We start from the raw sequence: 12,457 nt of genomic DNA on the forward strand, positions 1-12,457 counted from the left end.
CTCCCCCCACCCTTTTCCCGGGATAAAAGGCCCCCCGGGAGCAGCCTGGGCACAGCACAGCCGCTCCAGCCCGGAGACAGCAGCTGCCCCTCCAGCTCCAGCTCCTCGGCCGCCACCACCGGGCACCCCCAAAGCTCCAGCCATGGGTAAGGGAGCCTCGGAGCCTCCCCCCGCAGCTCCGGGCCCGCAGCCCCGGCCCGGGCACAGCTGGGCACAGCTGGCTTTGTCCACAGCTGGGCAGGAGGGGGGAGCTGGGGCCGAGCTTTGGCCGCGGTGCCGCTGGTCCCGAGGCTCTGCTGGGCCCTGGGGAGCTCCTGCGGGGCTGAGGGGCCCTTCCCTGCTCCAGGGGGCCCGGGGTCCAGGGGGACTTTCCCTGCTGGACCTTCCCTCCCGTCCCGGCTCAGGGTGACAGCTGAGTCCCCATCCTGTCCCGGCTCAGGGTGACAGCTCTGTCCCCGTCCCGGTCTCGGTCTCGGAGGCAGCTCTGTCGCCATCCCGTCCCTGCTCTGTCCCATCCCCGCGGTGGGGAGGGGTCCCCGAGGGGCTCCGAGGCCCCGGGCAGGGCTCGGCTCCGGGCTGTCCCCGGGGTCCCCTCCTGGAGCCGGGAGGTGCCGGCGCCGCCCCGAGCGCTCCCGCTGGGTCCCGGGGAGGGCTGGGGCGGCCCCGGTGCGCGGGGCGGGAGGGACCCTCTGCGCCGGGAGCCCGGAGCCGCGGCGCCGGGCCGGGGCTCACGGTGTCCCCTCGTCTCCCCAGACAGATGCAGAGCTCCGTGCTACGAGTACCCCTCGTGCCCCGACGTGCTGAAAGGCGAGTGCTGGGAATGGGGCTGGCACGGGGCTGGCACGGGGGAATTTGGGCTCTTCGGGATCCCCCGAGCTCGGTGTTCGTGCTGAGCCCCTTGCCCAGCGGGAGAACTCCGGGAGGTTCCCCTCGGCTGTTCCCGGGGCAGGAACGGCCCCGGGGCTGGACGGGGCAGCGGGAGGAGCTCGCAGCATCCTGGAAATCATTTCGGGCGTTTCTGAGAGTTGCCCGGAGCTTCTCCTGCCCTTGCTGGGGGTTCCCGGCGCGGTTTGAGCCCGCTTTTGTGTCCCCAGCCCCGAGGGAGGAGGTCGCCTACGTGACCTGCACCTACAGGTCCACCTGCATCGACCAACCCGATTTCCTGGCCACCGTGGACCTCAACCCCCGCTCCCCCCACTACGGCCAGGTACCCGCTGCCTCCTGCTGGGCTTCCTGGGGGGAGGGATCGCTGCGGGGGCTCTGCTTCCCGAGGCCTCCGGGGGCGGCCTTCGGACTCTTTTTTCCTGGGAAAACCCGCTTGTCCCGTGTCCCCTCCGCTCCTGCCCGGCCCCTTCTGGGCTCGGGGCAGCTTTGTGTCCCCCCAGCCTGGGCTGGCTCTTGTCCCCCGTCCCGGCCCTGTCCCGTTCGGAGCCACCTGGGGAAGTTTTGGGAGTTTCGCCGTCAGGGCTCCGCTCCTTCCTGCTGCCCCGCTGGCTCTGCAGCGCTCAGGGATTTTTCCTGCCGGGAATCCTCCCCTTCCCTGCGCCATTCCCGCTCCCCCCCCTGCCAGATCGTGCTTGGATCACCCCCAGCTCCGTGCGCTGCCTCCGACTCCCTTCCCAACTCCCAGCACATTCAAAAATCCCCCTTGGAATCGAAGGCTCTCGGAAGCCAAAAGAGGCTTTGGAGCATTTTAAACGCGCTTTAAGCTCCATCCTCGGCAGGACTCGGCAGAGCAAAGCCCCAGCCCGGCCCAGAGGACGAACAGCAGCTCTGCACAGCCACAATTCCCCGAATTTCGGTGGGAACGCTGAGCAATGCCGGCGGGCAGCTGCACGTCCCTCATTCCCCGCGAGCAGAATTCTCCTCGCCGGCCGCTCCCGGCCGTTCGCAGCCCCTGCGCAGGGACGCCCCGAGCCCGGGGCCGCTCCCGGCGGGGCATTCCCCAGTTTCCCCCGGCTGTGCCCAGGTGATCCACCGGCTGCCCATGCCCAACCTCAAGGACGAGCTGCACTGCGCGGGGTGGGGCCCCGCCTGCGGCTGCTTCGAGAGCGGCGCCGCGGCCAAAAGGACCAAGCTGGTCCTGCCCTGCCTCATCTCCTCCCGCATCTACGTGGTGGATGTGGGCTCCCAGTGCCGGGCGCCCCGGATCTGCAAGGTACGGCCGGGGGCAGCCCCGGGCAGCGGCGGGGAGGGGGGACACCGGGGGGGCACGGGGAGGGATGGAGAGAGGGATGGAGGGAGGAGAGGAAGGGGCTCTGCCAGGGAGTGTCCAGAGGCTGGGCTGGACCATCCTGGGGGTCTTTCCCGGCCCCAAAGGATTCTGTGATGCCGGGAAAGGCGGCGAGCAGGCGGAGGCGGAACTTTGTGCTGATTTTTGCAGACGATCGAGCCCGTGGATGTGTTCTGGAAGTGCAACAAGGGCTACCTGGCTGTCACCCACCCCCTGCCCAACGGGGACGTCCTGATCGCCAACATGGGCGACCCCGCTGGCAACGCCAAAGGTGAATTCTCCTGCCAGAATTCCCATTTCCCTGCCAAACTTCCCATCTCGGGAAGCTCGCGGGAGCCCGGCTTTGTCATCGCCGCGTCCCTCGTGTGCCCCAGGTGGCTTCGTGGTGCTGGACGGAGAGACCTTTGAGCTGAAGGGGAACTGGGAGAACGAGTGCGAGGTTCCCCCGAGCGGCTGCGACTTCTGGTACCAGCCCCGGCACAACGTCCTGGTCAGCTCGGCCGGGGTGGTGCCCAAAGTGGCCGGGCGCGGCTTCAACCCCGATGACTTCAAGAAAGGTGGGGACACGCGGGTGGCACCAATGCCAGGGCCGAGCCAGGGGCTGCCGGGGGGCGGTGCCCCCACAGAGGCCGATTTGTGCCCCCGGCGCCTTCGCCGGGCTCGGGCTGAGGATGGGCAGGGGCTGCACCGGGGGCGGGCTGGTCCCGGCTGCTCCCAAATCCTGCATTTCCCTGTCCGCTCCCCAAATCCTGCATTTCCCTGGCTGCTCCCCAAATCCTGCATTTCCCTGGCTGCTCCCAAATCCTGCATTTCCCTGTCCGCTCCCCAAATCCTGCATTTCCCTGGCTGCTCCCAAATCCTGCATTTCCCTGTCTGCTCCCCAAATCCCGCCCTTTCCCAGTTTCTCCTCCCCAAATCCCGTCTTTTCCCTGCTGATCCCCACCAGGAGCCCTCCGGGGAGGGATCCCTGGCCCTGCTCGCCCCCGACCCTTTTCCCCCGTGTCCCGCAGGGGTCTTCGGGCGCCGCCTGAACGTGTGGAACTTGTCCTGCCGCAGCCTCACGCAGTGCTTCGACCTGGGCGAGGATTCTCTGCCCCTGAACGTGCGGTTCCTGCACAACCCCGACGCCGCCGAGGGCTACGTGGGCTGTGCCCTGAGCGGGGTCGTCTTTCGCTTCTACAAATCGTGCGAGGCGAGTGCCGGGAGCGGCCCCGGGGCTGCCGGGGGGACCCGGCCGGGCCGGAGCGCGGGGAGGAGCGCGGGGAGGAGCGGGGAGAGGGAGGGTCCGGAGCCAGAGCCTGGGCGGGCCGGGATGAGCCCGGTGTGCCCCGCGTCGGGATCGGGATCCCCGCATCGGCATCGGGGGCACCGGGGGGCTCAGCCGCGGCTCTGTGTCCCTGTGCAGAGAGACAACTGGGCAGTGGAGGAGGTGATCCGCATCCCGCCCAAGGACGTGTCGGGCTGGATCATGCCCAAGATGCCAGGTCCGTGTGCCCTCGGGGGTGGCATTCCTGTTCCCTCCGCGAGGTCTGCAGCCGGGCAAAGCCTGGCTGACCCCAAAGCCTGGCTGACCCCAAGGTCTGCGTGACTCTAAATCATGCCTGAGCCCAAAGTCTGCCTGAGCCCAAGGTCTGCGTGAGCCCAAAGTCTGAGTGAGCCCAAAGTCTGCCTGAGCCCAAAGTCTGCGTGAGCCCAAAGTCTGCGTGAGCCCAAAGTCTGCGTGAGCCCAAAGTCTGCGTGAGCCCAAATCCTGCTTTACCCAAGTCCTGCTTTACCCAAGTCCTGCTTTACCCCAGAGCCCAATCCTTGAGCCCAACCCCTCGTGCCCTCCCCCGGCGCTGCCCTGAGCCCGTGTGTGCCCGCAGCCTTCATCGCCGACCTCATCATCAGCCCGGACGATCGGTTCCTGTTCGTCAGCAATTGGCTGCACGGGGACATCCGCCAGTACGAGCTGAGCAGGAACTGCAAGCCCCGGCTGGTGGGGCAGGTGAGGGGCAGCCCCTGGCCCGGGGGGCCGAGCGGGGCGCGGGGACAGCGGGGCCGGGCCCGGGGAACGCTCGTGTCCCACCGCGTCCCTTGCAGGTGTTCGTGGGGGGCAGCATCCTGCGAGGGGGCCCCGTGACCGTGTGCAGGGACGAGGAGCTCAAGTGCCAGCCCGAGCCGCTGGTGGTCAAGGTGAGCGCCTGGCAGGGCTGGCAGCGCCCGCGCCTCAGCCTGCGCTCAGCTGCTCTGAGCCGAGCCGATTGCATCTGACATGTTCCTGATCCGCTCCTGCTCCGATGAGTCCCTGAGCTACTCCTGCTCTTGCTCTGACCTGCTCCTGCTCTGCTCCTGCTCTCATTTAGTCCTGCTCCGCTCCTTCCTGCTCTGATCTGCTCCTTCTCCTGCTTTTCCCCTTCCCTTCCCTTCCCTTCCCTTCCCTTCCCTTCCCTTCCCTTCCCTTCCCTTCCCTTCCCTTCCCTTCCCTTCCCTTCCCTTCCCTTCCCTTCCCTTCCCTTCCCTTCCCTTCCCTTCCCCTGCTGGGATCCAGTCCCAGTGCCCCCGGTGCTCCCAGTGACCCCAGTCCGTGTGTGCCCAGTGCAAGCGCGTGTACGGCGGCCCCAGCACGATGCAGCTGAGCCTGGACGGGAAGCGGCTCTACGTGACCAACTCCTTATACAGCACCTGGGACCGGCAGTTCTACCCCAGCATGGTCAAGTAAGGAATTCCCGGCTGGAAAAGGCTCCCCCCCGGCGCGGGGGCGCTGCGGGAACGGGAGGGGCGGGGGGCGGGCGAGGGGCCGGGACCCGCCCGGGGCTGGCCCGGAGCCGCTCCCGGCGGAGCCCCCGGGCGGGTCGGGACTGAGCAGAGCCAGGGATGAGCCCCGGCCCGAGGGGATCCAGTCGTGGCACATCCTGTCCTCATCATCCAGAGGGAATTCGGGAGCAAAAGTGAGCCCGAGCCCGTCCTGGCCCATCCTGCCCAGGGATTCGCTCACTCCCGGAGGGGATTCGGGAGCCAAAGCCGGCCCCGCTGCCATCCCCTTCTCCCGGGGCTGGCAAATCCTCTCCCGGGCTCCGCAGCGGCTCCGGGCGGGCTCCGTGGCGCAGCCCGGGGGTCGCTGTCGCCACGAGCCCCCGCTGTCCCCACGCAGGGAGGGCTCGGTGATGCTGCAGCTCGACGTGGACACGGACAAGGGCGGCCTGGCCGTGAACAAGAACTTCCTGGTGGATTTCGGCAAGGAGCCGCACGGGCCGTGCCTGGCGCACGAGATTCGCTTCGCCGGCGGCGATTCCAAGTCCGAGATCCTGCCCTAGGGATCCCGGGAAGCGCCCGCTGCCCCCTCCCCCTGCGGTGCTGCCCTTGGGGTGCCGGCGGGTGATGGGTGTGGGGTCCCCTCGGGTGTTGGGTGTGGGGTCCCCTCGGGTGATTCCGGGCTTTGGGGTCCCCGTTCCCGCTGGAATCTCGATCCCGCTCCGGGCAAAGCAGCGCCGGGACCCGCGGCTGTCCCTGGGATGTCCCCGCGATGTCCCCGCGATGTCCCCGGGCTCTTCCCGGGATCCGGAACTTCGGCAGCCTCGGCGGCAGCGAGGGAAGCGCCCGGCCCGGCTCGGTCCCTGTCCCGGGACATTCCCTGCAGCGCTCCCGGCTCCCATCCCGTGCCCGGCCCGGCTCGGTCCCTGTCCCGGGACATTCCCTGCAGCGCTCCCGGCTCCCATCCCGTGCCCGGCCCGGCTCGATCTCTGTCCCGGGACATTCCCTGCAGCGCTCCCGGCGCTTTCCCGGCAATCCCGAGCCCTTCCCGACGCTGCTCCGCCCCGGCCCTGCTTTAGCCTGGAATAAATAAAGTTGTTCCCCGCATCAGCCGCAGCTTCCCGAGTCTCATTCCCAACTCATCCCGGGGGAAACAAATCCCGCCAGGGGCTGAGGGTGGGAGCGGGGCTGGGAAAATCCCCGGGATGGGGCACGGGGTGTGCAGGGATTGCTGGAAGTTTCTGGGACAAATTCCCTTTGCTGGTTCTTCGCTGGTGGGTTTTCTTCCAGGTGTGGATTTTATCCCAATTTTATCCCTATTTTTATTCCCATTTTATCTCTATTTTATCCATGTTTTATCCCCATTTTATGTCTACTTTATCCCTACTTTTTCTCTATTTTATCCCTCTTTTATTCCCATTTTATCCATATTTTATCCCTATTTTTTCTCTATTTTTTCCTGTTGTTTCTCTGTTTTATCCCTATTCTATCCCCATTTTATCCCCTTTTCCCTAATTTCCCTATTTTATCTCTATACAGCAAAAAAGATGGGAAAAAGGTTGGGAAATGACATCAGGTGCCTTATCCAATGGAAAACTCGCAGTTTTAGTGGAAATACAACCAAAAAAGTTGGAAAAATGTTGGAAAATGATATTTTTTGGAATCAAAAAAATGCCAAAAATTCCCAAAAGCCTATAAAAATGGGATTTCAGCTCTGGAAGGAGAATTTTATTTGGGGTTTTGATCTTTGAGGAGTGCAGTTTTAAGAGAAGCTGCTCCGGAATCAGAATTTTGGGAGCGGATGAAGCTCCAGGCATCCCAAAATCCCTGGGAAAAGGGAAGTGGAGGGAAAAGAAGGGGGGAAAAAGGGTAAAAAATGGGATAAATCCCGAATTTCCTGGGATCAGAGCCAGATGTCGGAGGTGCAGTCCCCCCCCGGGTAGCGCATCTCGTGCGCCAGGACGGGGCCCCCCGGCTCCTTCCCAAAATCCACCAGGAATTTGGGATTCACTGCCAGTCCCCCCTTCTCCGTGTCCACGTCCAGCTGCAGCAGCACGGAGCCCTCCCTGGGAACAGATGGGAAAAGGCTTGGGAAGGGGTTTGGGAAAAGAGGGAATGGGAAAAGAGGGAATGGGAAAAGAGGGAATGGGAAAAGGGTTTGGGGCCAGGAAAAGACTTGGCTGATGCTAATAAACTACTAATCAATTACTAATCAATTACTAATCCATTACTAATCCATTACTGACCAATAAATAATCAATAAGTAATCAATAAGTAATCAATAAGTCCCTGACCTGATGAGCTCGGGGTAGAACTGCCGGTCCCAGGCGCTGAACAGGGACGTGCTCACGTAGAGCCTCCTCCCGTCCAGGCTCAGCTGCAGCATCTGCGGACCCCCGGGAATCTTCTTTCCCTAAAATTTTGGGAAAAGATTCCAAAATCCCGGATTCCGGAGCGGCAAATCCGTATTTTTAGGGAGGAAATGGATTTTTTGGGGGGGGGGAATTTTTGCCTCAGAATGGGAGGCCTGAAGTCGTTGGAGATGAGTCAGGAAAAAAAGGATGAAGGATTTGGAATTTTCTGGAATTTTTTTACAGGATTGTGGGATTAAGGTTGGAAAAGCCCTCCAGGAATCATCAAATCCAAGTGTTTTCCCCAATTTTTGGCAGGAATTCCCTTTCCTGCTTCTTGTTTTTGCCTCCTTTTTGTGGCACTCCCCAAGTGCCACATCCAGAGATTCTCCAAGGAATTCCAGGGGTGGAAATGCCAACATTTCCTTGCCCTGGGGGTGTCCAAGAGATTTTTTTATCCCCAGCCCAAAATTTTCCATGGAAAAAGCCATCAGTTAATGGTTGAACTGGGAGAGCCGGGAGGTTTTTCCCAACTTTACTAATTCCGCTATTTCTTTCCAAGGGAAAATTCGGATTTTAGGGATGAACCCATCCCTCACGAAGGAAAATCCAGGCAGGAACAACCTCGGCCGGGGTTTTTGACATCAGAAATCTCCGAAATGAGGGAAGAATTTGGGAAAAATTCGGGAAAACTCACCTGGATCACGCAAGGCTCTGGCTGATCCTGCAATTCCCGATCTTCCAGCACGGTCACCGCTCCCCCTTTGGAGATGCTGCCTCCCAGAAAAACCTGGAAAACGATCAAATTCCATGGGAAAAACCAAAATGAATCCAAATTTAATTGTTAAAAAAAGGAAGGAATGAGCTTGGAGTTGGATTTTTGGGAGTGTTTTCCCGTTTTTCCTCACCTGCCCCACCAGCCTGGGATTTTTGGGATCGGAGATGTCGTACTGCCGGACATCCCCGTGGATCCAGTTGCTGAAGTACAGGAATCTGTCGTCCAGGGAGATCAGGATGTCCGTGATCAGACCTTCCCGGGGCAATTCCAGAGGGAAATCAGGGAATGGGAGGGACCAGAGACACCCCAAACCCCAAAATTCCCATTTGGAAGCATCAAAAAAAGGGGTTGGAAAAGTTGGGAGAAACAAAATCGACCTTGGGATCATTCCAGGGTTCTCCAGCATTCCCAGAATTCCTGAGCACATCCAGCCCCACATTGCAAGGATTTTCCTGGAAAATCCCACCTCAAGCACAGAGCAGATCCCCCTCCCACCGCAGGGCTCCTTTGCTCATCCCAGAATTCTCCCTTAAAAAACCACAAAATTTGGGAATTTTTTGCCATTTAAGGATCAAATTTGGCCAAAATCCGCTCTGGATCCATGAGAAAATTCCCAAATTTTCCTCAAACTCGCTCTCACTGACCTGGCATGTCTGGGAGGAGCCATCCTTGGACTTTCTTGCTGGGCACCTGAATCACCTTCTCCGCTGCCCAGTTCCCTTCCTGAGGGAGGGAAAACACGGAATAGTTATCCCAAAATTCCCCAAATTCCCCAAATCCATGGAATATCTGCAGCTGGGAGGGATGATCCAAGCCCAGCTCCCAACCCTGGATTTGTTGAGCTCAGGGAAGCTGAGCCGGGACTGGGAGGAGAAAATCCAACAAATCCAAGGAATTCCGTTCCCTTTGGGTCTTCCCGGAGCTTCCAAAGCCTCCAGGGGACACTGGGGACATTCCCAGTGGGATATCCAGGGAGGAATTCTCCCCTGGGAGGGCAGGGAGCTGCTGGGAGAGGTGATTCCATGGATTTCCCATCTCTGGAGCAGCCTGGGATAGTGGGAATGTCCCTGGGATTGGAATTTTAGGGATCTTTAAGGACTTTTTCCATCCCAAACCATTCCAGGACTCCCTGGGCTGGGTTAGGCTGGATTTTAGGGATAAATTCTGGATCCTGGCTCAGGTTATTCCATGGATTCCCCATCCCTGGGAGTGTCCAGGACCCCCCTGGAACAGTGGGAATGTCTCCGGGATATCCCTGGATGGTTTTTCCTTCCCACAATCCCAGAGTGATAAAACCTCGGAGAACTCCATGAAAACCGAGGAATTCCATGGAAAATCCCCAATTCCCGGCTCCCTTTTGTCCCGAATTGCCAGGAACTCACCGGGGTTTTGTAGAAGCGCTGGATCTCCCCGCTCAGGGCACATCCCACGAATCCCTGGGAAGCGCTGGGGTCGTGCAGGAAGCGGATTTCCAGCGGGATGGAGCCTTTTCCCAGATCGATCTCCTGCAGCAGGGAGCGGCTGCTCCAGTCCCACACGTTGATGTGGCGCCCGTAGTGCCCTGGCGAGGGGGAAACGGGGAGGGATATTCCCAAAATATTCCCCAAATCCGGGGGTTTTCACAGGGAGTTAAAGGTTGGTGTGGGCTTTGGGGGCAATGAGGGTTAAAACACAGGATTCTTTCCAAAAAAATGGAGTTTTTTAGGGGTTGCAGCGCTCAAAAATGGAATTGTTTGGGAGTTTCCAGGCTCAGAAATTCAGTTTTCCAGGAGTTTCCACTCTCAAAAATGGAATTTTTTAGGAATTTCCACTCACAAAAATGGAATATATTTTGGGAGTTTCTGCTCTTAAAAATTGAATTTTCCAGGAGTTCCCATGCAAAAATGGAATTTTTTAGGAGTTCCCACTCTCAAAAATGGAATTTTTCTTGAATTTTCTCTATCAAAAATGAAAATTCTTTGGAATTTGGACTCTTAAAAAATTAATTTCTCAGGAATGTCCACTTCCAAAAGTGGATTTTTTCAGGAGTTTCCACTCTCAAAACCTGAATTTTTTTGGGGATTCTCGCTCACCAAAATTGAATTTTTGAGGAATTTCCACTCTCCAAAATGGAATTTTTCAGGTATTTTTGCTCTCAAAAATCCCATTTTTTCTTGAAATTCCTGCTGTAAAAAAATGGGGTTTTTTTCCAGGGATTTTTGCTCAGAAAGGGAATTTTCTGGGATTTCCCACCGACCTTGCTCCACATCCCTGGGGTGGAATCCCTGTGCCAGGATCCTGGGAACGCCCCACTCGGTGCTGAGCAGGACCTGGTGCCGGGGCTGGTACCAGAAGTCGTAGCCCAGGGCTGGGGTTTTCCCTCCTGTTTCCCAATTTCCTTTCACTTCGAAGGTTTCTCCATCCAGGAGGATGAAAGTGCCTGGAAAAAATTCCCAAAAAAAAGGGTTTGGAGATATTTCAAGAGCTTTAAATGAAGCAAATTAATCCTTTATTTTTATTTATTTTTATTTACTTTCATTTCTTTTTATTTCTTTTTATTTCTTTTTATTTCTTTTTATTTCTTTATTATTTCTTTTCCTTATTATTATTATTAATAATATTTTTTCCCTATAATAATTGAAATTTCCTATAACAATAACTACTGAAATTATTCCCCATAATTTATTAATATCATGATTAATAATTTCCTATAATTCTACATTTTCCTATAATTCCTAAAATATTTCCCATAATTATTATTATTATTATTAATTTAATTATTATAATTATTAATTAATATAATTATTTTTTATTATTATTAATTATTAAATATTATCAACAATTATTATTAATTATTAATTATTAATCATTATTAATTAATATAATTAATTATTAATGATTATTATTAAAATAATCAATATTATTATAATTATTAATTTATTAATAATAATAATTATAATTATTATTAATTAATTAATATAATTAATTATTATTAATAATTAATAATTATTAAATATTACTATTAATAATTTATTAATAATAATTATTAATTATTATAAATTAATCAATATAATTAATCATTATTAATAATTAATAATTATTAAATATTACTATTAATAATTTATTAATAATAATTATTAATTATTATAAATTAATTAATATAATTAATTATTATTAATAATTAATAATTATTAAATATTACTATTAATAATTTATTAATTATTAATTATTAATTATTAATTATAATTATATTATAATAATTATTATTAATTTCCTAATATTATAATGTATTAATAATATATTATTAATAATTAATAATTACATTATAATTATTAATTATAATTAATTAATTAATCTATAATTTCACTTTTTCCTATAATCCTTAAAATTATTTCCTACAATTTTATTCTTGGTATTTTCTTTATTCCATATTTTCCTAGAATAACAATCCCTAAAATTATTTCCCATAATTTCACGATTACCAACAATAATTCCCAAAAATTCCGTATTTTCCTAGAATAATTCCTAAAGTTATTTCCTGTTATTATTGTCCTTCCTAGTTTTATATTTCCCTATAATAACAACCCCTCAAATGATTTCCCGTCATTTATAATTTTAATTTATAATTATAATTTATAATTATAATTAATCATGAAATGAATTTACAACTCCACAAAGAACCGCTGGCACGTGCTAAAAAAAGCAGGGAAATTCCAAATATTCCGCGGATTTTGGAGCCCGTGGATGGAGAGATAAAAGGCCCGGGGGGTTTTCATGGAATGTGGAAGGATCCAGACCTTTCCCGTTGCCAGCAGGGTCCCCCAGGCAGCTGATGAGGATTTCCCCGGAGCCCAGGCAGTGCGAGGTGTGCGGAAAAGCCGCGTTCCCTTTGCGGGACAATTCCTCAGCTTCCACCACCTGGAAGTGGCAAAAAGGGGGAAAAGTCCTGGAAATCAGGGCTGGAAAATGCGGATTTATGGCCGGGGATGTGTGGGAGCAGCTGGAGGGATCCTGTGGTAGTGGGAGGGAGGGTTTGGGAATGTTCGCAGGGAAAAGGGGAAAAAAAGGGGGGAAAAAGGAATGGAAAAAAGGGGGGGGAAAAGGAAAAAAGGAGAAAAAAAGGACAAAAAGGGATAAAAGGGGGGGAAGGGGGAAAAAGGGGGGAAAAAGGGGGAAAATCAGGAAAAAATACAGAAAAATCAGGGAGAAAAAAGGGAAAAAAGGGAGGAAAAGGGGGGGAAAAAATGGAAAAATCAGGAAAAATCAGGGGAAGAAAAGGAAAAAATGGCAGGAAAAAAGGAAAAATCAGGAAAAAAGGGAGGAAAAGGGGGGAAAAAAAGAAAATGGAAAAATCAGGGGAAGAAAAGGAAAAAATGGCAGGAA

The 12,457-nt window shown here is 54.3% G+C and overlaps 2 protein-coding genes across 5 annotated transcripts in view; one reads left to right on the plus strand and one right to left on the minus strand.

Moving 5' to 3' along the window:
- Positions 1-12,457, minus strand: part of LOC125318350 (methanethiol oxidase-like) — a 40,674-nt gene that overhangs the window by 24,074 nt on the left and 4,143 nt on the right. For 2 of the 3 annotated variants that reach the window (XM_048288964.1, XM_048288966.1), the window contains exons 5-12: positions 11,872-11,992; positions 10,332-10,514; positions 9,478-9,656; positions 8,740-8,818; positions 8,226-8,347; positions 8,015-8,107; positions 7,261-7,379; positions 6,668-7,032 (exon numbers count right to left, since the gene is read on the minus strand). In XM_048288964.1, coding sequence (XP_048144921.1) covers positions 6,870-7,032; positions 7,261-7,379; positions 8,015-8,107; positions 8,226-8,347; positions 8,740-8,818; positions 9,478-9,656; positions 10,332-10,514; positions 11,872-11,992 — 1,059 coding nt within the window. In that variant the 3' untranslated portion in view covers positions 6,668-6,869. Of the gene's footprint in view, positions 1-6,667; positions 7,033-7,260; positions 7,380-8,014; positions 8,108-8,225; positions 8,348-8,739; positions 8,819-9,477; positions 9,657-10,331; positions 10,515-11,871; positions 11,993-12,457 lie in introns of those variants that run through there. The other variant, XM_048288965.1, reaches the window with a different exon arrangement.
- On the plus strand, positions 62-6,076 carry LOC125318352 (methanethiol oxidase-like). 2 transcript variants are annotated; one of them, XM_048288968.1, is made up of 12 exons: positions 62-146; positions 754-807; positions 1,095-1,207; positions 1,970-2,158; positions 2,384-2,504; positions 2,608-2,790; positions 3,244-3,425; positions 3,639-3,717; positions 4,099-4,220; positions 4,316-4,408; positions 4,812-4,930; positions 5,367-6,076. In XM_048288968.1, the coding sequence occupies exons 1-12, from the start codon at positions 143-145 to the stop codon at positions 5,527-5,529; spliced, it is 1,422 nt and encodes a 473-aa protein (XP_048144925.1). In that variant the 5' UTR covers positions 62-142; the 3' UTR covers positions 5,530-6,076. The 2 variants fall into 2 exon arrangements, with proteins under 2 accessions (XP_048144925.1, XP_048144926.1); XM_048288969.1 differs by having other exon boundaries at positions 65-146; positions 758-807.

The sequence above is a fragment of the Corvus hawaiiensis genome, chromosome 29, assembly GCF_020740725.1.
Source record: "Corvus hawaiiensis isolate bCorHaw1 chromosome 29, bCorHaw1.pri.cur, whole genome shotgun sequence".
NCBI lineage: Eukaryota > Metazoa > Chordata > Aves > Passeriformes > Corvidae > Corvus > Corvus hawaiiensis.

Coding starts and splice junctions, on each gene's coding strand:
- LOC125318352 (XM_048288968.1), top strand. Junction 4,221..4,315: donor AGCCCCGGCTGGTGGGGCAG/GTGAGGGGCAGC, acceptor CGTCCCTTGCAG/GTGTTCGTGGGGGGCAGCAT. Junction 4,409..4,811: donor CCGAGCCGCTGGTGGTCAAG/GTGAGCGCCTGG, acceptor GTGTGTGCCCAG/TGCAAGCGCGTGTACGGCGG.